This window comes from Hyalella azteca, unplaced genomic scaffold (assembly GCF_000764305.2).
Source record: "Hyalella azteca isolate HAZT.00-mixed unplaced genomic scaffold, Hazt_2.0.2 contig16320, whole genome shotgun sequence".
Classification (NCBI taxonomy): domain Eukaryota; kingdom Metazoa; phylum Arthropoda; class Malacostraca; order Amphipoda; family Hyalellidae; genus Hyalella; species Hyalella azteca.
In genome coordinates this window covers 117,885-145,204 of record NW_025946144.1, presented here as the reverse complement: position 1 = coordinate 145,204, position 27,320 = coordinate 117,885, and the positions used below count along the sequence as shown (strand labels likewise).

Sequence of the window (27,320 nt, the reverse complement as noted above, 5' to 3'; positions counted from 1 at the left end):
ATTTTTTAGGTTAATCCATTGTTAGGGAATAGCATAAATTTATTCACATTTCTTTGCAACAATTATGCCATTTTAATTTAGACGTTTCCGTTCTGTAATTTAGGTTTTTATACTTTCAGGATCTTATTCATTCATGATTTAGTTACGCGCTGGTAAGGACTACTAAACGGCGCAACGCAATTAAATAGATGTCATTTACCAAATTTATTTTGAATACTCAGTGTTTCATCAGAACTAAAATCGTTTCATGGCCGTTTTCGAGATACAGTGATAAAGAGGTAGTGGTTCCCCAGCACCATGGTTCACACTACTTTTATACCTTTGAACATTTCTTTAAATACTTAATTTCTCATAATCTAAGGCATCGACGAAATTGAAAAGAAAAATTATTATGTAAATATATCAATTCCATGACAATTTTTGTAAACAAGTTTTAGATACCCCTTCTCCCAACACTACGCAGTTTAATTAAAGTTTTAAGGGACAGTCAGATTGTATAGGATCAGACGTACATCTTTAGCCCGTGCTTCATTCTAAGTGGAAATGCATACTGAGAATGTCTGTTAACGGATTGCCGGGTGATGTTTGCCATACAGCAGCCCATCGCAAGCTCCAACACACGACAAAATGACACGTAGGCAAACCAAGCCCAGGGTGAAAAATACGGCGATGGACCGGGACCCAAGTCGAGGTACAACCCAGTCAAGAGTAGGAGTGACAGCATGGCGCAGAAGAGCGCCGTGATGTATGTCACCACCAACACCTGCACACAATTAAAATATTTTGTTACGCTACAAATGTCTTCCTTTTGGATCACACTGACTGAATAGAAAGTAATGTCTAGTTTAAATATGTAATAGCGAGTTTATAAACGTCTCTGTTCAGTTCTCACCTGCTTGACTTGTTCTTTACGGGACTCTTTTAGTCGTGCTCCGAGTTTCGCCGACACCTCAGTCTGGTTGACAAAGGCAATGTGATTTAAAATGCACGAAAGAGTCAAATCTCCTGGAGGTTCAGATGCATTGGCGGCGACCACAGTTTCGAGTTCGACATTAACGGGCGAGTTAGTGAGTGTGTTACGTCTGCCGCTTCGCGTTGAAGGCGTTATGGAAGGCCGGTGGTTGTCTCGCGAGTTATCAACGCTCATCGAAAGTCGTTTCTCGTTACGATCTCTGGTGTCAAGGCAACGGTTTATTCTCTCCTGAGTTTCACGGCTTATATTGCTGCCTTTGCTTTGGGTATCCCAAGTTGCGCTGCCTTTACGACTTGATAAGCTGCTCTTGCGACTTGACGCAATTGATGCCGCACTCCCTTTTCTGCTGGACACATGCGAGCAAAGACTGCCTCGGCGTTGAGATGCACTCGAGCCACTTCCTTTTCGTGCCGATATATTCGAAGATACACTGTTTTTCCTGCTCGGAGACTCGAACACCGAGCTGCTTCTTCTGCTGGACGCGCTGGAACTCAAGCTGCCTTTCCTGAAGATCTCATCTGGGTTGCAGCTTCCCTTTTTACTGGATGCAGTGGACAAGGTGCTGCTTCGACGGCGTCGTTGATGATGGTTACTGCTCGACAGTGAACTGTGAGGCCGGGTTCTAGTCTCAATTTCAAATCTTTTCGGAGAAAGTTGTCCGTTTCCTTCTTCTTTCGCCACTAATTCTGCATTAGCTGCAATCTTCGACAGCTCCGAAGGTAAATCCTCGGACCAAGTAATGCTTTTCTTTCTTTTTGGAGATGATATTTCATCTTTCACAGGATCTGCATTGTTGCTGAAGGTTTTGTCGTCTTCGAGAGTCTCTTCGATGCTGCAAATGATCTTCGGGATAATGAACTCGTCGAGGTACGCGTCTCCGGTAGGGTCGGCTTCAGGGATGATTTTTTCTGTACGCGAGTCTTTGATGTTATTGAGGTCAGTCGCCGACTCGTCGAAGCAGAAAACCCCAGTTTCGTCTATAACCACTCCAGTTCCTGTAGGAATAAGCATATTAGCATCTGTACATGTTACCATCAGACACTTGCAGTCAAAATAAATTTTGTGGTCACATTTTAATAATAATAATCAGCGTTCCCTACGAAAAGTAATCATCAATTCTCATGCAACGAGTGATATAGTATCACATCTCCATAATTGCTCCAGAATCATGAAAGTAGATTACAGCATAAAATGATGAAACGTCATATTCAATTGTAATTGTCATTAATCTGACACCTAAGTTTGTTTTATTTGTATTTATTTGGAAAATGTATCGCCAACATCATACTCATAGTGACGGAAAGCAAGAGGTCTGTTTGGGGATCGATGATACAGACCATCACGGCCCACCCTGTAGGCATCGAACGTTGAAACAACGTTGATTTCAGGTTGAAATGCTGATCAACCAAAATTAAACGTTGAATCAACGTCGAAGTGTGACCATCGCTTGAAGGGACGTAAAGCAACTAATTATTTAATTTAATTAAGCTAATTAATTAATTAAACTAATTAATTCCAACTTTGAGGCAACGTCGATCTTGGTACGTTGAATTTTGATCTATTATCCAACGTTTATTTAATGTTATAACACCAAAATTGAATGATTTATGCATAGACATGTAACTATTTCAGTCAGCCAATATATAGTATAAATATTTTAGTCAACCAAGCGTTACCACACTTCCACCAAGTTTATGTAAAAATAATCTAATTTAACCTTGATGGAAGATCACCACAGCTATTTTGAATGTCATGCAATTTCAGAACAAAATATTGCGAACCTTATACGCGGTCATACATTAAGTAAATAATGTAAGGTCGGGCTTTTTTAGACAATTACCTTGAAAATATGAGGACACATTAATTCTAAAATGTACTAAATTACATCATCGGCTATGGCTCGATCATTACAATGCATATAATATATATCCATGCGTTTAGATACAAGTGCAGAAGCGTTCGCACCACGTTTCGATTGCTCCTTCTTGTTTTCAAAACTTAATTTATATTATATAGCGGAGATAATTTACGCAATATGCCTTTTCAACTTATTCTCCTGCACATGTGAATTGCTTTCAACTAATCATCAGAACATTGATTTCGAAATGTCTCAGGTGGAAGCGGTAGTCGGCATTAATTCACTATCCTTATGCCTTTATTTAAATAATGACGAATTTTAATTATATTTATCGATTGAACACCAAAGTTTTCTAATCGAACACCAAAGTTTTCTAAATTCCTGAAAAATTTTCCAAAAATGTTACACGCAGCATTCAGCAAATAAGTTTTTCATCAAATTAACTTATAAATCTGGATCTCTGGCCATTTTCTTGAAAGATATTTTCGAATAGTTTCTAGCGTTAAATTAGATGTGAATCTTTAAAGTTTAACAGTATTTACTGTTGGCACGCGAACACGTACGAAATATGCCCATAACAATGGAACGTAAGATATGTCAATTCTTATCTGCCAATTCCTAGCAACGAATTGCAAAATATCGGATCAATTAAGTGCAACTTATAATTCTTACTAACAGTTAGTATACAGTATACTGTATATAAAAGTCGGCAGTATGCAGCAGGTATATTTATCTACCCTCTGACTGCGTGCGATTGCTATTAAGTGATGATGGTATATGATGGAGATATATGAAAATTCCTACAACTTTAATTTTTCATTTTTTGATGAATGATAGCAATAAATGGCATTTAGAAATTTTAGGCACAGAAGTTGCTTCTAATTAGTTAAGATGTAGAAAGTTGGGTTAAGCAGCTTTCAATTTCCATTTCCATGCATGCAAGCCTTACGCTGCATGGTCTAGTGGGTAACGAAGAAGCGCGAGAAATAAATGTCCCATGCAGGTTCAATTCCGGCTAAAATTGATTTGATTTATTCAGCGAAGAAGTTGAGGTAAGTAATTAGATAGAGTAGTAAGCAGTATTTCTTTATATAATAAATGAAGCTCATTGTAATACAGCGCTCATATACTGCGACATTCATGATAGAATACGTAAACCTGAAAAAAACTCTTAAAACTCTTATTTATGCTATTTTAACGTTAGAATTCAACGCGATTTGAACGTGAAAACAACATCAAAATGTGCTGTCGAGAAGACGTTGCAAACGTTAATTCACTTTTCATTTTGGACTAATATTCAACAAGATTTCAACGTCGCGAGCATACGTTGATTCAACCAGACAGTAGCTGCAGGGCAATCGAGTCCATGGTACTCGTTATAATAATTTAATAATAATAGCGGTTCAACGTTTATTAGGCCATTAGACCTATCACAGATTCTTTGCATCACAGAATATTCACAGCGTGATGCAGATCTCGAACACGCAACTCATCTTTGTTTAACCGCCCGCCCCCCTCCCCCCATGTTTGATTTGACCAGAACTGTCGCAAGAAGCCGGGATTGAACCCACAACTTCTGTATCTGTACTCAGAACTGCAATCACTGGCCCTCCCTGCCCGTTATGTTTCTCTCCGTTGATAGACACGCTAGAAAAAATTCTAGCCATGAACTTAAGGCTTATATATGACGCAGCTTGTCCACAGCCACTGCTAAGCACGCTCAAGTTATGCATAGTCAATTTATTCTGGCCTCACCGAATCGTGTTGCCCCCCCGAGAGAATCAAACCTAACCTCTTCAGCTGCGCGAAGGACAGGCGGAGCAAGCACCTTACACAAGTGAGCTGGCTTTACCAGCTCACTTGTGCAAGGTGCTTGCTCAGGGCTTCATGAAGGTTGAGAGTAAAGGCGACGTTAATAGGTAAGGTCAAAGTAGGCTAGCAGCTCTAAGTTATAGCGTAATCAGCGCCTGCCAACTCTGAATGTAACTTTAGTATGCTGAGTCTGGGAGTTGTCTCCATAGCTAATTTAAGAGTTGACTTAGTGGCCCACGGCTGGGCCCCTGTTTTCCTTAACTTATTTCAGCGACTTTTTAAAGCTGTTTTTGGCGGCTTTTTTAACATTTAATCCTGAATTAGATGTAAAAAGTAGCCAGTGTGCTTGGATACAATAAAATATTCGTAACATTTTAGTCAATATACTTGACCTGAACAACAAGACGTCTCGGGACTGAGTCGGCGAGTCGCAGCCCATGAAGCATAAACTGGCCTCCAGGAATCTGCCACATTCAGATATCGAGCGCTAAATTTATACTAAATTAATTAAGACATGACCACTGACCATCAGGTGGAGAGGGACCAGGACTGATGCCTGCTGGAGCCGAGCTCGCCGATGACGTCATGGAGTTGTTGGAGTCGCTCGTCTGCGTGTCTGCCAGAAGACGTAAATGCTATTTCTCCAATACATTACGTCACAAACTTAAATTTTCGGAATTTTTTAATGATTCCACTCATATAGAATCCATATGATTGATTCAAAATTGCTTAGCTGTTAAGTCAGACTTGGGTGATAACGACTATTCCTCAAAACCCTATGATCAGGCATAATTAAGTGGGTAGTTAATTGTCCCGCAATCTGTCAGATCGGGCCAAAAAAAGTAGCAGGGAGAATTTATTTATGCTCTAAGTTAACAATAAAAATCCTCCTAAAACAATCAGATTATTATTATGATATGAATAGAATGCTTTAATCCAATATTTAATTCAATTATGCATCGCGTAAATCTCTTTTTTTATATTTTTTGCAGATTACTTGAGCCATGAAGCATTTCTATCTGTTTTACACAATTACGCCACTCGTCTGTTAAAGAAAAATTAAGCTATTAGATCATTTATTGTACGAATTTTATTTTTGAAATCGTTTAGATGGTGATAACTCAAGAATGAAAAGCACTATAAACATTCATGAAAACTTTTTATTTTTTAATTTTGTAATTGACTCAAAAAATATTCCAAAAATTTTACAGACGGGACAGCATGCAGCTGCAAAATACAAATAACAAGAAAAGTTTTGCAAAACATTGCAAAACATGGCCAAGATTTATTTATATTTTATTTATTGGAACAATTACAAAAATTTATTTATATAAAATTTTATATTAAGATAAGAATCTCGAACAATATAAGTTGTACTTTATATTAGTTTATTTATAACATCTAACCAATCCTGGCTATTCTCGGCAGCGCTGGAGTCCGCGGTGCCTCGGCTTCCTGCGCTGCCGCGCCAGCCTCGACCTGCTGAGGCGGAGCGCCGCTTTGTCCGACGGCGCCTGTGAAAAATTCCATTGTAATGCTACGTACACAGTGAAAGTAGGTTTGCCCGCGCGGGCAACCTGCTCCAACCTGCCACAAGAATGAACATAGGATAATAATGTAAGTGTTCACAGTGAAAACCTGTACGAATAGGCTTCTGTATGCTATGGTTTCAACCTGCCACAAGAATGAACATAGGATAATAATGTAAGTGTTCACAGTGAAAACCTGTACGAATAGGCTTCTGTATTTGGTTTCAGGCGCCAGCCTGAGCAGGTAACCAGCACGCTGGCAACCTGCTTTCACTGTGTGCGTACCCTAATGTTGTTAGCTCGAGTCGTGCAGGACTTGTCATTGAGGAGACGATTCGTGAGTAACATTTTTCTGGTCCCTTTTATAGAGAGCTGGACTAACAATGAAATTTTGGAGGTTTTGGCGATATCATACCTACAATTTTGGTGGTTTTGGTGGTACAATACAGTTGCGGTGGTTTTTACGTTGAAAAACGATTTCGGTGGTTTGGGTAATACAATGCGATTACGGTGGTACGGTGGTTGAAAATATTAATTAACCATTGGTTTTGCATTTTTCGTGCATCTTACCATGAAAAGCAACGAGAAGATGAAAAGAAGATTATTCAGACATTCCTACATAAAATACTTACTAGACATCATTTTGGCCTTTCGGACCGCCGTATAAAGAGAAACTTTTTCTAAGACCTGATACAATACGACCTGAAATGTATATTCCATTCCCTATACACAATGAATGTCATTGCATTGGTGTTCATCATAACAATTCTTACTCGCTCCACAATATTGCCGAGTTAGACCTAAGCAACTTGACTCATTCAATATGTGAATTTTTCGTTTTTAATTCTAATTTCTTTACCTGAATGATGGATGACACGTGCATTAAAAATATTAATTTAAATTATTCTGCTCGCGGATAGAAAGTATTTCTAATAATTACCGTCGTTTGCGTGACCATTTGGTTCTTCTTCCGCGAAGGATTTTGGTTTTTGGGAAGAATCTGGCAGCGTCGATGAAAATGAATAGAGAAAATTATGATAAAATAATACATTGGAAATCTTCCACTTCTGATGTACATGAAAATATTTTAGCTTCCTTCGTTTTCAATGAGAAAGCTTTACATTATTCACTGTAATATAAGCTATCATTAAAATATAATCTGATAATTTGATACGCTATTTAAAAGTGCATATGAATGCTGATTACATCTAAGTAAAAAATTTGAAGACTTTCAGAATTTTGAATATGAAGTATTAATGTAAACTTTTGTTTAGTCGCGGCAATTTTTCACGCGCTTCTAATCGAGCAGTTTATTATTCTTCTATTTTAAAATATTATTAATTTTTTTAAGATTATTATCTTAGTTACGTTACGTTTCATTTCAATATAAAATCAAGTGTCAATCATGCACAATTTTTCTTCTGTGCATAAACAATTTTTACGCATTAATGAAATCGGAAAATTATAAAATTAATGACATTATCAAGTTCAGTTTACTTGGCCTAATTATTTAACGACTTTTAAGTGAGTTTAATAATGAAAATCTTTAAAATTATAATTAACAATAATAAAGTTCTCGTTTTCGACCGGTCATGCAATTTCTCCAATGTATCAATTTTATCGTAGAATGCATAAAAACTCAACAAGCATCTGAACCTGAAGCAGATAATCAAACCAAAGGTAAAAACATAGCAGATATAGAATTATTTGGAATACGCAGAAGTGATTGACTTTAGCTCAATGCATTATTCTGAGTCCCATTGAGTCGTTCAACACAAACTTAACATTATTTTATAGTTATTTGTGTCCCTCAAATGACAATTAAACCTTATTACTTTAATCCCCTTTGTGTCCTTCATATGACAATTAAACCTTATTACTTTAATCCCCTTTGTGTCCCTCAGAGGACAATTAATCCTTACTACTCTAATCCCATTTGTGGCCATCAGAGGACAATTAATCATAATTACACTAATCCAATTTGTGTCCTTCAGTGGACAATTAATAGTGATTCCTCTAATCCCATTTCAAACCTATTAATGTGTGAATTTTGAACCGTTCTTATTTCTCACCACCAACACAAGTGAACCGAACCTTAAACTCTGACAGAAATAAAAGCTATTCATTTTTTAATTCAATTTAGTATATAATTTTTTAATACGAAATTTCATCCGTATGTTATACTCTTTAAAGGGAATTAACAACAGCGACCGATTTTTCTTTCGCTATTTTTCATGTTATGTCATTTCCATTATTGATTTTTTTCAATTGTAAGAAAAAAGTAACAATAATATAAACTAATTAAACTTAGATACGGTAACGAGGATTTATACGTGTGCCGTGGTCGTGCTGCAGTGACGACCGCTTAGACGTGCCTGAGGCGTAGCTGAAGGTGCGCTCGTGCTCGTCGGTGATGCGGATCTTGGGCGTGGAGATGGACGGCGCCGCGGCCGTCAGCACAGAACTCGCGATGTTGTTGCACTGCGCCAGCAGCGCCAACTGAAGGATGCCTAGCCAGCACGCCGTATAAATACATATTATTATAGAGGAGAATATGCTACCAGAATGCCTGTGCCAGGACACCATATAAATACATATTATTATAAAAGAGAATATGATAACAGGGACACGAGATGGCATTCTGTGCCAGGATACAATTATACAGGTGAAGATGATACAGTTTATTTTTGTGGTTATTATAAGGCCAAAGGAGCCTTGATATGGCATTCTGTGCCAGGGTACAAATTATACACGTGGATATGATACAGTTTATTTTTGTAGTTATTATAAGGCTTGATTAAGGAGCCGAACATAAGGCATATTGGAATGAATGTTATCATTATTTGTAAGGGCCCTATGAATATTAGTAGGGTAAAAGGGTATTGCATTTATGTTACTCTTGTTCTGCTTAGAACACCAGATTTGACTTGAAATTGCGTCATTAAAACGACATAAAATTCAGTAAATATATTGAAATTAATCACTTAAACTAATTACTAAATTCAAACAATAACGTCATAGCTTAATTATCACAAATTAACACCTCTATCATTATTAGACCATTATCATAATAATAAATAATCGCAATCATTATAACACTAAACTTGAAGGTGATGTGACAGTGATGTGAATGACTATGATGTGGATGACAGTGGTGTGAATGACTGTGATGTGAATAACTGTGGTGTGAATGACAGTGATGTGGATGACTGTGGTGTGAATGACTGTGCTGTGGATGACTGTGATGTGGATGACTGTAATGTAGATGACTGTGATGTGATGACTTTGATGTGATGACTTTGATGTGTATCACTATGATGTGGATGACTTTGATGTAGATGACTGTGATGTGAATGCCTGTGATGTGGATAACTGTGATGTGGATGACTTTGATGTAGATGACTGTGATGTGAATGACTGTGATGAAGATGACTGTGATGTAGATGACTATGATGTAGATGACTGTGATGTATGTATTAGATGAAACTGTAGCGATGGATGTATTAGTTGAATCTGTTGCGATGAATGAATTAGATGAATCTGTAGCTATGGTTGTTTTAGATGAATCTGTTACAATAGATGTATTAAATGAATACAAAAGAATAAAGAAAACAAAGGAGTACTCACCTTTATTCTGCTGGCCGTCCGAGTTAGCAGCGAAAGCGCTGTTAGGAAGCGAGTGCAGCAGCCGCAACAGCCGGGCGCCGCCGTACAGAAACGAGCAGCTCAGTAACAGCCCCCAGGCAATGAAGACTGTCTTCACCCCGTACATTACAGCCTGGTGGGGGAGGAAGCATCCAAGTATATAAAGACAGCTCAGCAACAGCCCCCAGGCAATGAAGACAGTCTTCACCCCGTACATTACAGCCTGGCGGGGGAGGAAGCATCCAAGTATAAGAAGGCACCTCAGCAGCAGCCCCCATACCTTGGAGACATGATTAAAAACTTAAGGTAACACGTACATAGAGTGACACCAACCCTAACCCACGATAAAAGCACCACCTCTGACGGATACCAAACATTACCGACATCGAGACTAGAAATGGACCAAGCTTCCCAAGGCTCGAATCCTCTCTTCTCGGTGCCGCTACCACTTGTGTAGAGTTGATGTTCACAACTAGAGTCCGAACCTTAACGTGCCTTCGGAACCCAATGTGAAGGATAGCAACACGTCGAGTTAGTATCTGTTTTATCATCATTGTAGTATTGTAAGCCCATTCCGTACTACTGACAGGCATGCAACCTTTCTTTGAGCCTAGTCATAGAATTAGAAGCACTTCGTCCTGTATGTCCCTGCGAAGTGGTCTGAGCTACTTAGGCTGCAGAGCACGACTCTAAGGTATGAGTTTGACGAGGTTAACTATTGTTTTCTATATTTGTTATTAGTAAAGGTTATATCGTGCTAATATAGTCAGATTATTTATTCATTGGTGTTAATTGTAAGTTTTGTTGTCCGTCCTCTAGGGTACAGCGGAATCCTTCTCCTCTCGCGACTCCTCTCATTACGTCGCTACTCTCATTATTGCTCTCAGATAACTCATATGCGCCTCTCTGCTTAATAATAGTTATAATTAGACTTATAAAGATCTTTTGTTTATTGAACCTTGAGATAACAATCTCACAATCATCAGACTAAGTCATCCAGATCTCTGTCTCTCTGGGTTGCCAGTATATACGTGCTCTGTTACAACTGTGTTTCACTACCAGCTGTGCCTCGTCGGGTTACTTGTAAAATCATAATATGAATTACAATCGTAATAAAAAAATCATATGGGAATTTTATATCATTCTCAAATTTCCAGTCGGAACCACAGCGGATTGGATCCGCCGGTTTTAAATGTTCCCTATGTTTCTAAACAGTATAAATTGAGGGCTCATGAACATACAAGGAGAATGTTAATGTATCAACAGGCTACGGAGAAGAGACTTTTATGAACATTATATTGTGAGGACAGTATGCTATGAGGGCAGTAAACTGTGAGAACAGTATACTGTGAGACCAGCTGGCAGTATACGATGGGTAGTCGGTCTTATCAAGAGTGTATAGAAACGGAACTAGAAGGAACCAGTAAATGAAATGAAATGAAACTGTAAATGAAACAGCAACATTTTCTGTTTCATTTACATGAGAAATTCAATCATTCTATGTGTTATGAAACATCTGATCTTGTGATGTATTATCCAATATTATATTATCATTTAGATGAGTAATGAGTCATGAAACATTTATACATGAAATGTGTCATGCAACATTTAAACATGTAATGCACCATGCAACATATGAACAAGTGACGGGAGTATAGTGACCTGCAGTCCAGCGTTGAAGGCCGTGGCGAGGTCAGCCAGGATGGTGAAGGAGAAGTGAGCTGTCATCATCAGACGGACAGACGACCCGCTGAGCAGAGCCTTCGGCTTGAAGTCAACCTGGGCATAAAAATGATGAATGAATTGAATTGAACTTAGTAGAAAATCAAACAAATTTTGACCACATCCACGAACCATTCTTCTCATAACAACACATACATACGTTGAATCACATTCTGGTCCACAAAGCGGACTTCATCTACTTCTACGCAATAGTTTGTAATATCATCTACTTTTATTAGATTTGTTATTGTTTCTGGCGTGTTGATAAGAGGATGCAAACAGCAGTTGCTTTTCATTGAGGCAAGCATTTTAAAATGATTTTTTGGGTTTGAATTGTGGTTAGGAAGTTCCTTTGACGTTTTATTTATGTCTAAAAGAAGCATAACGATTTAGATTGTAAAATATTACTTAGAAATTGGTAAAATTTAGGCTATTTTAATCATCTAGAACTGGAAGACCTCGCACCGACACGACTGAGGAGCTTCGACATTGTTGGTAAGCCATTAAAAAATTATTGTTATTATTATTACGAGTATTATTAAAAAAATTATATCGACGCTTTTCTTCAATTATATCATCACTTGATTACTTCTTGAGTTTAACAAAGTTTGTCGACATAAAAATTGATCAAGTGATCAATTATATTCGTAATGCATTAAAAAAATTATTAAGAAACGAAAGTTTGTAAGCATTTCAGATATGTTTTTAATTTTTCAAACATACTTCGTTAAAAAATAAAATCTCGGTCATAAATATATTTAAAAATTCAATATTCTGAACATACAAAATGTCCTCAATCGAGAAAATGAAATTTAAATGAAAAAATTACATATGATATAGAGCTGGATCAAATTATTGACACAACTCAAACAAGTCCAGTTATTCAAAAAGTAAAAATACAGTACAAATTTTACATACGGTATTATGATATTCACCAATTCAACAATATCCATAAACATTCAGAAGCCCATTATTCCCCTCACGCAAGACATGAATAAATGCAGACATGATGGAGGTTGGGGTACAATATTCCATATATTCCTAAATTTCTTCAAAGAGCGGTTCTGTGGTGAACCGACAATGGTGCGCTCACTGCTATTGTTCACGTCATTGTTCCGCTGTCCGCAACTTGCCGCTCGAGTGATCGGACTCCATGCAGACAAATATCTATTGAAGATCCGTGCTGAATACACAAGATTTCCATGCCCTTCATCTGCCCTAATAACACATCGGATTTCCGTATACGTAATGATCCAATTTCCAAGTGTAATCTGAGTCTGAGTGATTCTAAAACGGTTAAAATAACTTTCATAATAGCGTATGAAATTTCCATGACATGCAATATTTCTGTAGTCGCAACTTCGCCTAAATTGACCTAAATTTATCTGTGCACGTGTTGCTTGTGACTTTCATTTTAGAGGCAGAAATGTCCGTGACTTTCAATTGTTGGAACAGCAATTTCAATTGCAGAGTCGACTATCATGTTAACTTTCCGCTGCTGTAATTGCGATTTCCATTTCAAAGGGTGAAATTTCGGTGACATTCAGTAGTTGTAAATTCAAATTTAATTTCAGTAATTGAAATTAGAGCGTAACGCACAAATCTAAACTTATTTATTTTTGGTAAAATTTGACTAAGTTTCCATCGAATGGCATCTCTTATAATGCGCACTTGAAAAATTGACGCAATTCCATACATTTTAGCTGCACTGCAAGGGTCAACGCTTATTCACAATATTTAAAATCCCGCATAATAGTAAACGAATGCTTATTAATAATAAAATCCGGGAATTCAATTCTCTCAGTAAAAATCGAATTTTAAAGAGAAATTTATAAATAGATTTTCATAATTTACATCGTAGGATGATGTAAATGTTACCGTTTCTTTATAGATCCCACTGATGGTTAAATAAAAGAAATACCATCGAATGTATCATTTAAAGGCTATTTTAATCATTTATTAATATTAAATTAATAATGACTTTTTCATCATTAATCATAATTAACCATGATGATCAAATTAGTCATCATTAATTGATTTATTTATTTGATTTATTTATTTATTCACACAGGAGCACACGTTACAATGAAAAAATAAAAAGAGACGTGAAATAAAATAGCAATTAAGGCTTCCAGGTGAATGCCCATAAGCTAAAAAAGCTTCGCAGGCAAAACAATAGGTACATGACTCAATTCCAATTATAACAAGACGACGATTTGAACAAATAAGTAACAAATTTATAAAATTAGCAAAACCATTGACAAAAGCCTTAAAAACTGATAACTGTATGTCATAGCAGAAAAATCAGCAAAAAAATAGGCAATGTCAACATCACACTTAGTAAAACAGAGTACAACTATAAACATCTAGTCAAAATACCTAAAAACTTGCATAATAATCGAAGTCAAATTAATACTGGTTAAGGATAAAATCACGGTATTTTATTTTTAAAAACATTTTAGAGCAATCTTGTTTGAACTCATCGGGCAATTCGTTAAAATATTTGACACAATTAAAAACGGTACCGTTTTTTTCTATGTCTAAACGAACCGGTGGTAGGTTAAATCGAACGCCCCTGGTGTTGTGAGAATGCTGGGGAACAAGAGGGGGCGAAAGCAGTTTTAAAAAGACGCTCATCATGGTAAAGTGCTCTATTCATGAACTTTAAAAGTTGAAATCTGAACATATCGTCAAGTTTTAATCACTGGACCTAAGTTTTTAGTGATGTCATTTGCAACAGAGATAAAATAATTGTTAAATTCAATTGCTGCCTCGCTACCAGAAATTAGCTTGTTATTTTTTAACAATTCAATTCTTTTGTTAGCAACATTTTTTACAAGTTAGGTGTTGACAATTTTCCATAAAACTGTTGAGTCATTCGACCTCTGCATAATTTTGGCTGAGTAGAATTGTTTCTTAACTGTCTTGATTAGCGCATTTAGGACATTACGGTAAATGGTGTACGATCGGCGACGAATTATACCAGAGCGGGAAAGCTTAAGAAGTTTATGCTTCTTCTTCCTAACAATTATGATGTTCTAAAGATCATCATGCCTTTTTCAGTTAGGCACAATTAAATTTAATACATACATCTTGTTAATGCACAATTACCTCAATTATGAGAAGGAAAACCTTTAGCTGGCATAAAAATGATTAGTTACCCTAAATTTAGTCTCCTCTCGGTTGAATTATTTAAATGGCCTACCACATGCTGATAGAATGAGATATATCCTTACAATTGTTTTCGTAAGGATATATCTTATTCTAGTGAGCTTGGAGAGATCGAGGCAGACTGCAGGCATCTAGAATAAAAAGTTTTTCAAAAATGTTGTCTGACTGTGTGAGCCTTGATGAGGTTGGACAGTCTGCAGATATATAAAATAAAAATAAATTTATTTTCACTGGATTATGATTAAGAAAGTTGGCCAACCTGCAGGCATCTGGAATAAATATAATATATATCATTCTTCTTGCCTGCGTTAGCCTGGAGAAGGCGAGCTGCACGAGACTGAAGGCTGCTAAGATGCACGGGTAGCCTGCGTCCCACAGCACCGTGGCCACGAACCGGGGTACAGCCTGGCCAGACATCATATATTTCTTTAATGTTTATACTAACAATATTTGTTGGAATAGACAAATAATAAATATATACTAACAAATAAATATACTAACATATCGTTGTTTACTGTCGATCCTAACAATATTTGTAGAGGTGGGCAGTAGCGCACTACATGTAGCGGCCGCTACATTTTCAGTTGCGGTAGCGGTAGCGGCGCTATATTTTAAGGCAGTGGTTCCCAAAGTGGGCGATATCGCCCCCCTAGGGGCGATGGAAAGATTTTGGGGGGCGGTAAGGTAGAAGAGGGCGTTTGGGGGGCGATAGGGGGGCGGTAGTCCGAAGTCAGAAGTTCGAACGTTTGTTTGACGATTTGTACACAACAAGTGCAGCACATGACTTCCAGCGATGGGTTTTTCACCCAGATCTGTTTTTTAACCTCTCCTGGGTTTACGTCTAGGACAAATTAACGGCCAGACTCTCGGCCGATCTCACGGCCAATTTCCAATTCAATGTTCGAGTAATATCTCTCAAACTAATGAACTTAACTCGATGAAACTTGGTACGCGTATTCATTAGGACCCAACGGTAATGTTAAGCTCGTGAATTTTTTTATTTTGCCTTCATTTGTTTTTGCCATAGTTATATGGCAATACGGGCCGAAATTCACAGTACCGGGTAATCAAGAAATTTTTTCCTAACTATTGAGCAGATTCGAACGAAATTTTGAATTTACATTTTACAGTCCTTACTTCCAAACGTTAATAATCAGCTCATGAAAATTTATTCGATTGTGCCTTTGTTCGCGAGTTTTTTTCCACTTATCTTCATTCGTGATTTAAACAGCAATGCGTGCTTAAATTCGCAGTAATCAAGAAATTCCTTTCAAAACTACTGAATTGATTTGAACGAAACTTAGTATTTAAATACCTAACCTCAGCAACGGTGATGTTTAGCTCGCTACAATTTTTTCGTTTTGCCTTCGCTTGCGAGTTGTACGGCTATACGTATTCGGATATACGTAAACGGCTCTTGGTTAAACCGGCCGGTAGAAAAGCCGGTCGTTCCTCCTATATCTGTATAACTCGCGAACGAAAGCAAACTAGAAAAATTATCACGAGCTAAACATCACCGTTGAGAGGTTAGGTATTTATATACAAAGTTTTGTTGAAATCTGTTCAGTAGTTTAGAAGAAATTTCTTGATCGCCGCTAATGTAAGCGACAAATTATCCGGCGATACGGGCCGAATATAATGAAATGTGAAATCAATAATGACTGTGAAATGAAAAAAAACTCGCAAACAAAGGTAAAATCGAAAATTTTTAAAAGCCAAAAAAGTCAACGCTTGGTAGTTAGGAATGTATATTCAAACTTGCGTTCAAATCTGTTCAGTAGTTTGTAAGAAATTCTTTGATCACTGCGAATTTCAGCCTTAATCGCAATATAACTCACGAATGAAGGTGAAATTTAAAATTTTTTACGAGCTAAAAATCAACGTTAGGTACTGATGAATATATGTTCCAAGTTACCTTGAGCTGCGTTCATTAGTTTGGGAGATATTACTTGACAATTGAATTTTGGAGATTGGTCTTGCGACCGGCCACGAGTCCGGCCGTGAATTTGCCCGAGACGTTCTAGGTTTCTAGTGCTGAAACAGTTAAAACAGCATAAAAACATACTGGTTCACTAAATGGGGTTCTATTTGTGAAATACACATTTGTGTTTAACATTTATCTATTAAAATTGCAGCGTACTAAATTTCAAGAAAGAGGCGTATGTTTTCATATATGTCTGTGGGGGGCGCTAGAAGTTCACTAGGGAGTCAAAGGGGGCGTCAGCCTGAAAAAGTTTGGGAACCACTGTTTTAAGGGGACCCATCACCCTCCGTAAAAACTTCTACAGTTATTATCCGATCATCGTGAAACTTCACATACACACGTAAAATGTTTAAAAAATAACATTTTGCTCGTACAAATTTTTCGAAAAAATTGATAGAAAACGTGATATTCATCGAAAACGGCAAAAAAACGGATACTATAAAAAATCTATCTCCTCCTACAAATATCGTCCTACAACATCGAGACACGTATCATTCGATTCGTAAAGACCATACCTATCGACTCTGCCATCCTTTTTTTTATTTTCCCCGTAGTTTTTTTATGCGCGTTTTTCCCATTTTTCTCATTTTCCCCCCTCCCCCCTCCTTCTCCCCATATATAAGACGAACCATGCACAAATTCAAAAAAAAGGATGGCTAAATCGATAGGTATGGTCTTTACAAATCGAATGATATGACTCTCATTGCTGTAGCTTGAAAACTGTAGGAGGAGATAGGTTTGCCGTGAGAGCAATAGGAGGTTTACACCACGCCCAAAAAACTGCCGCGCGGCACGTAAAAGGACGTGAAAGAGTCGTAACGTAGCCTAGATACCGTAATTATGCCTCAAACCAAGTCAGCGAAGCATAGAGGGACTGGCTGCATACCTCTCACCTCGCTGTCATGATGGACACTGAATGCTCTGGCTGCAGCAGGCTATATTTATAGCCCTGCTCTCGAATTACGCCCATAGGAATTACTGAAGGCCGCCCACCGCCGCCCCCCATTCCACGGTTCGTCGTGTACGTCAAAATGCAGGTAGAAAGATGGTTTTGGTACCGTTCGACGCGTCAGAGAGTAAGCTTTAAGATGAGTATAAGCACCGGATAATGCCATAATTGGCCGCTTTACGTCAGACGTTTCTTTTTAGTGTGTCCAGCCTTCGAATTAATCCCATAGACTTTACTGAAGGGCCCTCGAAACCGCCCCTCTTTAGGGAGCTGTCACGAAATCCTTTTTCGACGTAGAGAGATGATTCTGGTACCGTCCGATGCGTCAGAAAGTAAGCTTTAAGATGAGCACAAAAACCGGAAAACGCCAAAATTGAAAATTTAGGGGTGATGGGTCCCCTTAGGCAATTGTAGCGGTAGCGCCCGCTACATTTAGAGCATGTAGCGGTAGCGGTAGCGGCCGCTACATTTCAAAGTAGCGCTGCCCAGCTCTGAATATTTGTTGGTATAGACAAATACTACAAATATACTAAGAAATAAATATACTAACAATATTTGTTAGTATATACAAATAATACAATATACAAATAAATGCAACAAACAAATATACTAACAAACATATATATAACTAACATATAGTTGTTTACTGTCTATTCTAACAATATGTAGCACGACATAGATTCAATGGATAAAAACGTTCAATTACAATGTAAACCTTTGTTATGTCTTTGTACAGCATAAATTTGTTTAATGTCTATAATAAAGAATTGTAACACATTAATTCATTGGATAAAAACCTTCGATTACAATTTGAATCTTTGTTATGAATACTTTGACGTCTACCGTATGAACTCTTCATAATTTATGTCTTGCACAAAGAATATAATTAATTTTTTATATTCTTGTATTCCTTCTATTGATTGTATAAATCCCCCAGATTTATAATCAATTAAGTAAGCATTTCCCGAGGCTTCCCCCTCTCAAGTAAACTACGTATTAACAGCCCCTAAACATCCCATCTTTATTAACCACAGTTAATAAAGATGGAACTAGTTATAATTATTAATGAAGAGCATTCACGACTCATGGAGCGAATAAAAAAACTCATCTGCAACTCCTTGGTATTATCTCTGCTACCATTATTATATATAATAATTATAATATATGTGGCTTAATTTTATATATATAAGGTAACTTGACCAGTCAATATTCTCGTACATAAACCCGGTCATGTTGCTGGATCAGCAACAACGTTTCCTCGCTCCTAATTATACTTGCAGCAGGTAATTGAAACTATTCATCAGTTTACGTGAAAGAACACGTAGCGGTACAAGTGCACGTAACAGCCCAGGTTCACGTAGCGGCCCAAGTACACGTAGCGGCCCAAGTGCACGTAGCGGCTCAAGTACACGTAACGGCCCTAGTGCACGTAGCGGCCTTATAGTACACGTAGCGGTCCTAGTTCAGGCATCGGTTTAGCTTGAAAAGCCGTCGGTGATCGGCTGCAACAGTTTCCTTTGGGGATTGTGGCAGTGCAGTGGCAGAAGCGTGGTAATTACAGGGAGTAATACAATGCTGGTAACGATGAAGGTAATTACAGGACAGTAATCATACCGTCCTGAGGTGCTAATTGCATCTGTTGACAGGCTGCCGCTTGTCTCGACGTCTCGTTGCCTCGTCAAGTAGAATTGCACGTGCAGTTGTTTCAACGCCGATTTTAAATCAAATGTATCTCTTAATTCGTTTGTGCTTTCGAAACATAATATTTGACACCAGTGGTTACAAAGTTTAATTTGATATAATCACACATCAAGCGTTTACTTTATTCGAACCTTGATACAGTCCAATTTTTCATAAAAAACAATCCCCTTAACAACGAATCTGGCCGAAGAGATATTTATATAAATTGACAATTAATTTTGATGAGAATTTGACAGCACGTAAAAAGCGTGGAAATTATCTGAATATACGGTCACGATTATTATCAACTGATTTTTGATTCATTTTTGAAAGAAACATAACAAGTGTACAAAATTAAAAAAAAAATGAAAATCTACAATTATTTGACTGATTAATTCCGATGAAACGTTAACCCTGAAGCAAATTCATATGGAGGCGCGCGACCATCCCTGCAATTAATGGCGGCACATTGTTCACCGCAATGAGTGGTTATTTCCAGCACAACTTCACTCACGATGCTCTCCATGCATACATTGCACAGCAGGAATTTTGCGATCTGAAATTTGTAAATCTGTGCAGAATAGACAGTAGTTTTGTGCTGAGATTCTAATTCTGTGCCGAGAAGACGGTAATTCTGTGCTGAGAAGACGGTAATTCTGTGCTGAGAAGACGGTAATTCTGTGCTGAGAAGACGGTAATTCTGTGCTGAGAAGACGGTAATTCTGTGCTTAGAAGACGGTAATTCTGTGCTGAGAAGACGGTAATTCTGTGCTGAGAAGACGGTAATTCTGTGCTGAGAAGACGGTAATTTTGTGCCGAGAAGACGGTAATTTTGTGCCGAGAAGACGGTAATTTTGTGCTGAAGAAGGCGCTAATTCTGTGCCGAGAAGACTGTAATTCTGTGCTGAGAAGATGCTAATTCTGTGCTGAGAAGACGGTAATTCTGTGCTGAGAAGACGCTAATTCTGTGCTGAGAAGACAGTAATTCTGTGCTGAGAAGACGCTAATTCTGTGCTGAGAAGACGCTAATTCTGTGCTGAGAAGACTAATTCTGTGCTCAGAAAGTGTAGGTAATCTGTTCTCATTAGGCTGTAATTCTGAGTTGGAAAGGTTCATTTTTGTTCTTAAGTGATGGTAATTCTATGTACAAGAGGTTTAAATTTTGTCTTCGAAAGGTTTTAATTCTGCACTTGAGTGACTTTTATTCTGTGTTTATAAGACTAAAATGCACTAACTCTGAGATTGCCAGGCTAATTTGATTTAATTTTTAACAGAAAACCTAAATTCTGCGCTTTCTATAATAATCCTACAGTAAGTCTGCGGCAAGCATTCGTACCCTGCACGCGTACCGTTTCAAGACATAGCATTCTTAAAAACTTAAGCCTCATATCCCACACAAAAATACAAATAAACTAGTATTTCAGGCGTTACAAATTTTATATTCAAGCTCATGTACTTTTCTGGCATTTCGTAATTCTTTTCATCACAACATAATTTACTTTCAGGCCGACACGAAATCTTTTTCGCAGTGTTTGAATGAAACGAAAAACAAACATTTCCTTAATCGTTAAATAGACCGGCACTGCCTGTAATGCAACTTACTTTTTATTCTCTAAAATACGCGCGCTTAATTTTAAGTTGTTTGCCCGTCGAAATTTTATGTGGTCTCTGAAGTAAGTTTAGAAAATTGATTTATAGTTTTGTCGAAACTGCATACAATACAAAGCGAGTCAGTAGCATGTATATAAATTATATCTGGTCTTCTTAAAATGTGCATGATGATATATTTAAACGAGACTAAATTATTAGCATTACAGACCATTTGTCCGGAAATTAGGTACAATTTACTTAGACAATAGGAGAAAAAATTAAAACTTAATAGTATATTAAAATATATTTCACAAGCGAGCAGCTCAACATACAGTATTAATTTGAACCTACACTCCTATATAAGCGATGATAAATGACTTGCCTAGAATTCCCAATAAATTCCCTCCTCTATTGTAATAATTTAACTTGTCTTAATTTTATTTTAAATGCTCCTTAATATATTATGACAATAAAACATCATTTCGTTATTTTCTGTGCTCTTCAATGTGAAACGCAAATGGTCGAGCCGTTATACGCGTTCAGACCATTTGATGCTCATGCTTGAAACCACCAGCAATTAACTGTGAGAAAAAAGCTTGACCTTCCTATCCAAATTATAAAAAAATTCACATTAATATGAAACTAATGCACTTTTTTCTTCTTTTTTAACTTATTTTCAACTGACCTGAATGTCCTGGTAGGGGTCTATGATGAAGCAGGAGGCGCGTGTGATGCTCAGGATGCAGATGAAGACATTGATGGTTGACATGTAGGGTCGGGCGCTCATCTGAGGCCTGGAATTAGTAAATACAAATTGTAACTTTAAGAAATTCATACATTTAAACCTCCTAATTATGGTTTATATCTATGCAAATATATAACAAGCCTCTGTCAAAATATTTGAACTCAAAATATATAAATACTTTCTTAAGACGGCTCATCGCTGTGCAGACATTAGTTAACTCGCTTAATTATTTATAGGCATCCATTACTAGTTTTAATTATTTAGTATTCGATAATTTTCAATTTGCTATTCACAGTCAAGAATTAAATAGTTTAAATTGAAAAAATCAATAATTGAATATATTACATTCATTCATTTATTGAAGAAAACATATTATATTCAATATATTATATTCATTCATACCAAGGAGGTTTGAAATTATAAACGAGTATCCAGACCTGAGGTTGAGCACGGAGCAGAAGGTGTAGAAGGCGAGTAAGAAAAATAAGCAGGCCAGCCCATACGTGTGCGCCGGCAGAGCCCATGTCAGCTCTTCTCTCACGTCACTCCAAGATACGAAGACTTTCCTGTCCAGCACTTCACGCTGCACTTCAACTTCTGTGTGATTCATGGAAGTGTTCGCTCCTCCATAGGGATCTATTCCTCCATACGAGTATCCAAAATAATTCACATTTTTATCTAACGAAATTACCCCATATGGATCCACGGCCGCTGGTCCTAGAGAACCCACAGTCGTTTTGCCAATTGAACCTTCGATCGATCCGAGAGGTGGAAAATCATGTGTTTTAGCGGGGGTTAGTTCATTCGACGCTGATGAAAAAGACTCAGTTGTGTCACTTGATGAGTTTTTGATCATGGTGTCGTGAATACCATTGGAAAAAGTGTCGGGACGAATTTTCCTTGTCACTGCACTCCTTCGTAGACGGGAGAGGTCTGTTCCATTGCAGGTCATAGGCATGTCAGGTAAATCATTGCAGGTCTTGGTTGGACGTTTTTCTCTGAACCACTTCGCTTAGAACTTTGTTCATAAATAGCCGCTGTTCTCGACTGCCGCTGAGAGATAAGTTGTTGCAAATATTGTGGCCTTAATTTCACTCCCTTAGATCCGTCCGAGAGTTCATTTTAGTAATAATATCACTCTATTGGTAATATTAGTTAATTCTAATTTGATTCTAATGAATTATTGTGACAGGTTTGAATGAGTTACAGAGTAAAAGAGTCCATCTACTGTTAATTGATGAAAGTTAAAGGTTGTCTCAGAAGGCTGAGATTAAGAACAAAAATTATGGCAAAAAGTATAGGTCCAAGTCGAATTTCGTAATCTGGAAACACAAATAAATAAAATTTCAAAGACCTGCATTTTTATTTAGAATCGTTCGGAGGGCTTTGCGTCATTTGAACTTTTAATTTTAATTATAACAGAATCGCTCTAAAAATCGGTAAACTTTCACGTACTTCCTTGTTACTAATTGTTAACCACGTAAAGACGGCATATGACTTTTTGTGATTTAAGAATTTTACTTGCTCGTTCAAATAAAATTCATCAAGTAGATGCGACTATTTAATACATGAGGAATAAATCATTTTCCATGCCATAAAAAGCCTTATTTCCATCCCATCGAAGTCGACATACTCCAGATGATGTTTCTTCGCCACGAAAATAACGATATGCTCTCATCCGATAAAGTTGGCTGAAAATAGTAAATCTCAGAGCTTAGAAATTAAATTTGACTATGCGTTCGATATCAATATAAGCCTCGTATCAATTTTATCATTCATGGCAAAAATACGATCTCAATATCTTATCAAGTCCTTATCATAAACTTCTATTAAATAATTTGCAATTACCACAACTTTTCCTTCCTTCTCTTTTAGATGATCTTTTCTGACCTGCAGCTCCTCTCTACTTACATGTGACTCCCTAAGGATCAGCATTTTTATGCCCTTTCCTCTTTTCACAGCCTGGATCTCTTTATTAAATATCCGCCCCAAAAATAGAAGACAATTTCCATGAGAACTTCAAGGCCTCCTCGTGTCCCGGGGCCTCAAAACGAATTGCAGACTCGACCGAACAACAAAGTTTTTTTCGTAACACTTTGAACAGCAGAAAACTAGTAAACGCAAACAACTGAAGTAAATAAAATAAACTTTTTAATTCCATGTAAATATTAATTTTCCGCTACGAGGCAATAGTGCGCAGAGATTGAATTTATGTTTTCAAATGGCAACTAAACTCTACAGTGAGAAAATGCTCCTTGTACTGGAACGTTCCAGTGACTAATAATTAATTACCATCCATCAGCTGCCGATGGGGCTACGAATAAAAGTAAATATTATGCCGAATTACTGCCCTAAAATATTATAGGCCGATATAAATGGGCTGCTTTAGGAGCAGCCGAGTAAAGGGATCTTAATGGGCTCACTTTGGGCTCGAGAATCGTCTAATTCTCCGCAATAATGCCTCCGATCATAATACATGCATTTTTTATCTCTTTAGTGGTAAAAGTGCCCAAGAAGTATAACGAATACAATATACCTATTAAATATTTCACGATGCGGCTTCAGAATTCTTACACTCGAATTTCACGCGGAAAATGTCGCTGCAAAAAATGTGGAAACCCCACTTCGATATAATATATCTTACAAAAATGCAACTCCCTCTCTCTTAAAAGTTATACAAAGAAACAGCAGTGAAAACAGCATAGCGACTTATTATAAATTTAACGTTAGGTCAAAGTATTGTATTCTGAATTGACGTGTGTTGTCAAAGTATTTAAGTATTGTCAAATTGAATTGACGTGTCTCGCTTCGACACCACTCGCTGTGCATACAACGGTACGAATGAGTCAACAAAATGTGCGGGTTACATTCACAATTAGAACTATTGAGCGTACATCAGTCCAAAAAATTTCTTCTCCTTAGGATTCAAGCGTTAAGAAGAAAAATATTTCCGAGCCGTTTCTCTCTTAATGGATTATTTTTTTTTGTGACTCGGATTCGTAATGTTTTGACCGAACTACCTTCAGGCAAAAGTGAATAATAATACTGAAAGTAAGCTAGCGAATAAAATAGAAATTAAAATCAGCAATATAAGAACATGAAACATGAGAGAAACAAAATAAGCCCTCTAGAGGGATGAATCTCATTTACTAATTATTAATGGAACTTCAAGATTATATTACAATCACTTCTTTCATGACTCGATTGCAAGCGGTTTGGATATTGAAAATAAAACATATAAAAAATTCTCATTATTTTTATCTATACTGTTATTTTATCATCCTGCTGATAAAATAATCTGCTCTCAGGTTCTATTTATGGTGGCTATTCAATAAAAATAAAGACATGACGAACATAACAGGATATATATATTCTCCTATTATGCACACCAGAAATCGACTTTATTCGATAATCTATATTCGCGATAATCTCATACACCGAGCGAAGACCTTTTTAAACATCATTAACACCGGTCAGCCGTCGGTTGCGGAGTGGTCACAAACATTTATTTACTTTTAGTATAGTAACTATAAGCTTACATTATACCTTCATCCAGCAGAAGCATTTTGTATTTGCTACTGGCAGGAGAGGGTCATTGTAAGGCTTCCGAATACAATTTACCCTTAAAATTGACTTTACCATTAAAATTAACCTTTAAACAAATTACCTTTAAAATTGACTAAAATTGAGAGCTAACATATTTTTATCGATTTGACTGAGCATCCGGCATCCTACCAAAGACGCAGTGTACTATTGTGTTCTGCTTAGCGTGTCATCCTACAAAAGATGCAGTGCAATATTGTGTTCTGCTTAGCGTGTCACCCTAACAAAAACGCCCGGCGATATTGTGAGAAAAATATTGAAATTTGTTCAAATACTTTCCACATTGTAGTTCCGATAGTGACTGTGAAATCTGTATTAAGAGTGATCAAATACGCCATTTGTTCTGTGTTATTGCAACAATGCTAAAAACCTTTACATACATTTCCCGTAAATAAAGCTCTCATTAGCCGCCTCGTTTGACGTTTACATCAGCGTCCAAGAATTTCGTGCCAAAAGAAATAAAGACACTGCCAAAAATGACCAAAATTTCGGAATTTAAACCGAGCTGTAATCCGGCTCGGGAATCCTGTAATCCTGAAGCAAGACAGGAATTCGCTGGCCTCGAATGGCTCGTGCAAACCCGGCATGACTGGATGACTGGAAAATGACGGAGAGAAATAGGGATAATTTCAATTATTATATGGAGTTTTAGTAGAGAAAGAAGAACATAACGTGCATCTAATATTTTAGTATGCAATGAAGCGTATTATTTCTAATTTTAAATTTGTAATTAGAGTTTTGGGGTGGATTTAATAAATTAGAAAACGATACTTATGGTTAAAGTTAACCTAAAAATGTAAAGAATGATCGGAAAGAAAGGATAAATAGAAATTCTATGGAAAAACTAAAAATTAACAACGATACATACAACAATATCAGCAGAGCCCTTAGCTTTTGTCTTAACTTCCGAGCCTTTCTGTAATGAGCAGATAAACACGAATTTACAACAAATGATAATTAACTAATAAGCAGAATTCGAAATGAATCACTTTAAAAGGAAAAATATGTAGAATAAATTCATGATAAATATAGAAACAAGTTCACAAGTTCAAGTTACATGTTCATAATTAACATAAATATATGTAAAATAATAAATAATTTAATAAATATATAATAAATTACATTAATATATAAATAAAAAACACAAATAAATAATGACAAAGTAACGCGTATCTTCTTGGTGGAATAACGGACTAATAAAAACCGTTCATACACGAGATTTCATCAGTCGTGATTTAAAAGTAAAATAACAACTTTGAAGTCCTATTACGATCCATAACAGTGGGATATTGAAACACTCGGCGTAAAGTCCGTAGAATTTCTTAAGGTTGTGCGGTAGCACCTAATCTTCGCTGTGTTGCTGGTAACGTTGTTTGCTTCTCAACGACTCGGAAAGTTCTATTAGAGATTTATCAACAGCCTTCTAAATAATATCCTGTAAATTTAAATTCATAAAATTTCATGGATTTTATTATTGAATTATTTTACACATAATGAATTGTGTAATGAATATTATTTATGAACCATTACACACTAAACATCTAAAAATTAATGGCACTTGAAAAGTTCAAATCAATTTGATAAACGGTTGTCCCATTAACCAATTAGAATTACAATTAAATCTTGTAACACAGATATTACAGAAAATAAAGTCACAATAAAATCATAATCATGTAAACTTCACCAACAAAATAAATTTATTTTATTTATAAAACTCAAGCTGTCCTGTAACTTGACTACATTCCGAGCACTGGCGTCCCCTGTGGGCTGCATGTGATCGCTTCCAAGCGAGCTCAGAGCTGTTCACTCAGTAAAATTAAGAGACTTTGGCCAAATATCGATGCTATTTTCGCCCTTATGAGTGTCATCCTGCCACAGTTAGACCAATAAAAATATATAACTCAGTACTCACTGCAGTGAGTGACAGAGAGCGCATTTTCTCGTCGACGAAGACTTGAGGTCACGGACGGACAGACAGACAGACAGACGGACGGACATGGCGAGCACAATAGTGCATTTTTCCATAAATGAGAAAATGCGCCAAAAAGGGCGTATTCAT

At 36.9% G+C, this 27,320-nt stretch overlaps 1 protein-coding gene across 1 annotated transcript; it reads right to left on the bottom strand.

Moving 5' to 3' along the window:
• Positions 1–427: 427 nt before the first annotated feature.
• On the bottom strand, positions 428–22,268 carry LOC108679927. The gene is made up of 10 exons (XM_018168670.2): positions 22,096–22,268; positions 21,599–21,707; positions 15,014–15,115; positions 11,480–11,596; positions 9,800–9,950; positions 8,506–8,682; positions 6,050–6,157; positions 5,170–5,259; positions 893–1,968; positions 428–763 (listed from the first exon to the last, which is right to left on the bottom strand). Exons 1-10 carry the CDS (start codon positions 22,266–22,268, stop codon positions 503–505), a joined length of 2,364 nt encoding a protein of 787 aa, XP_018024159.2. The 3' UTR covers positions 428–502.
• Positions 22,269–27,320: the final 5,052 nt, after the last annotated feature.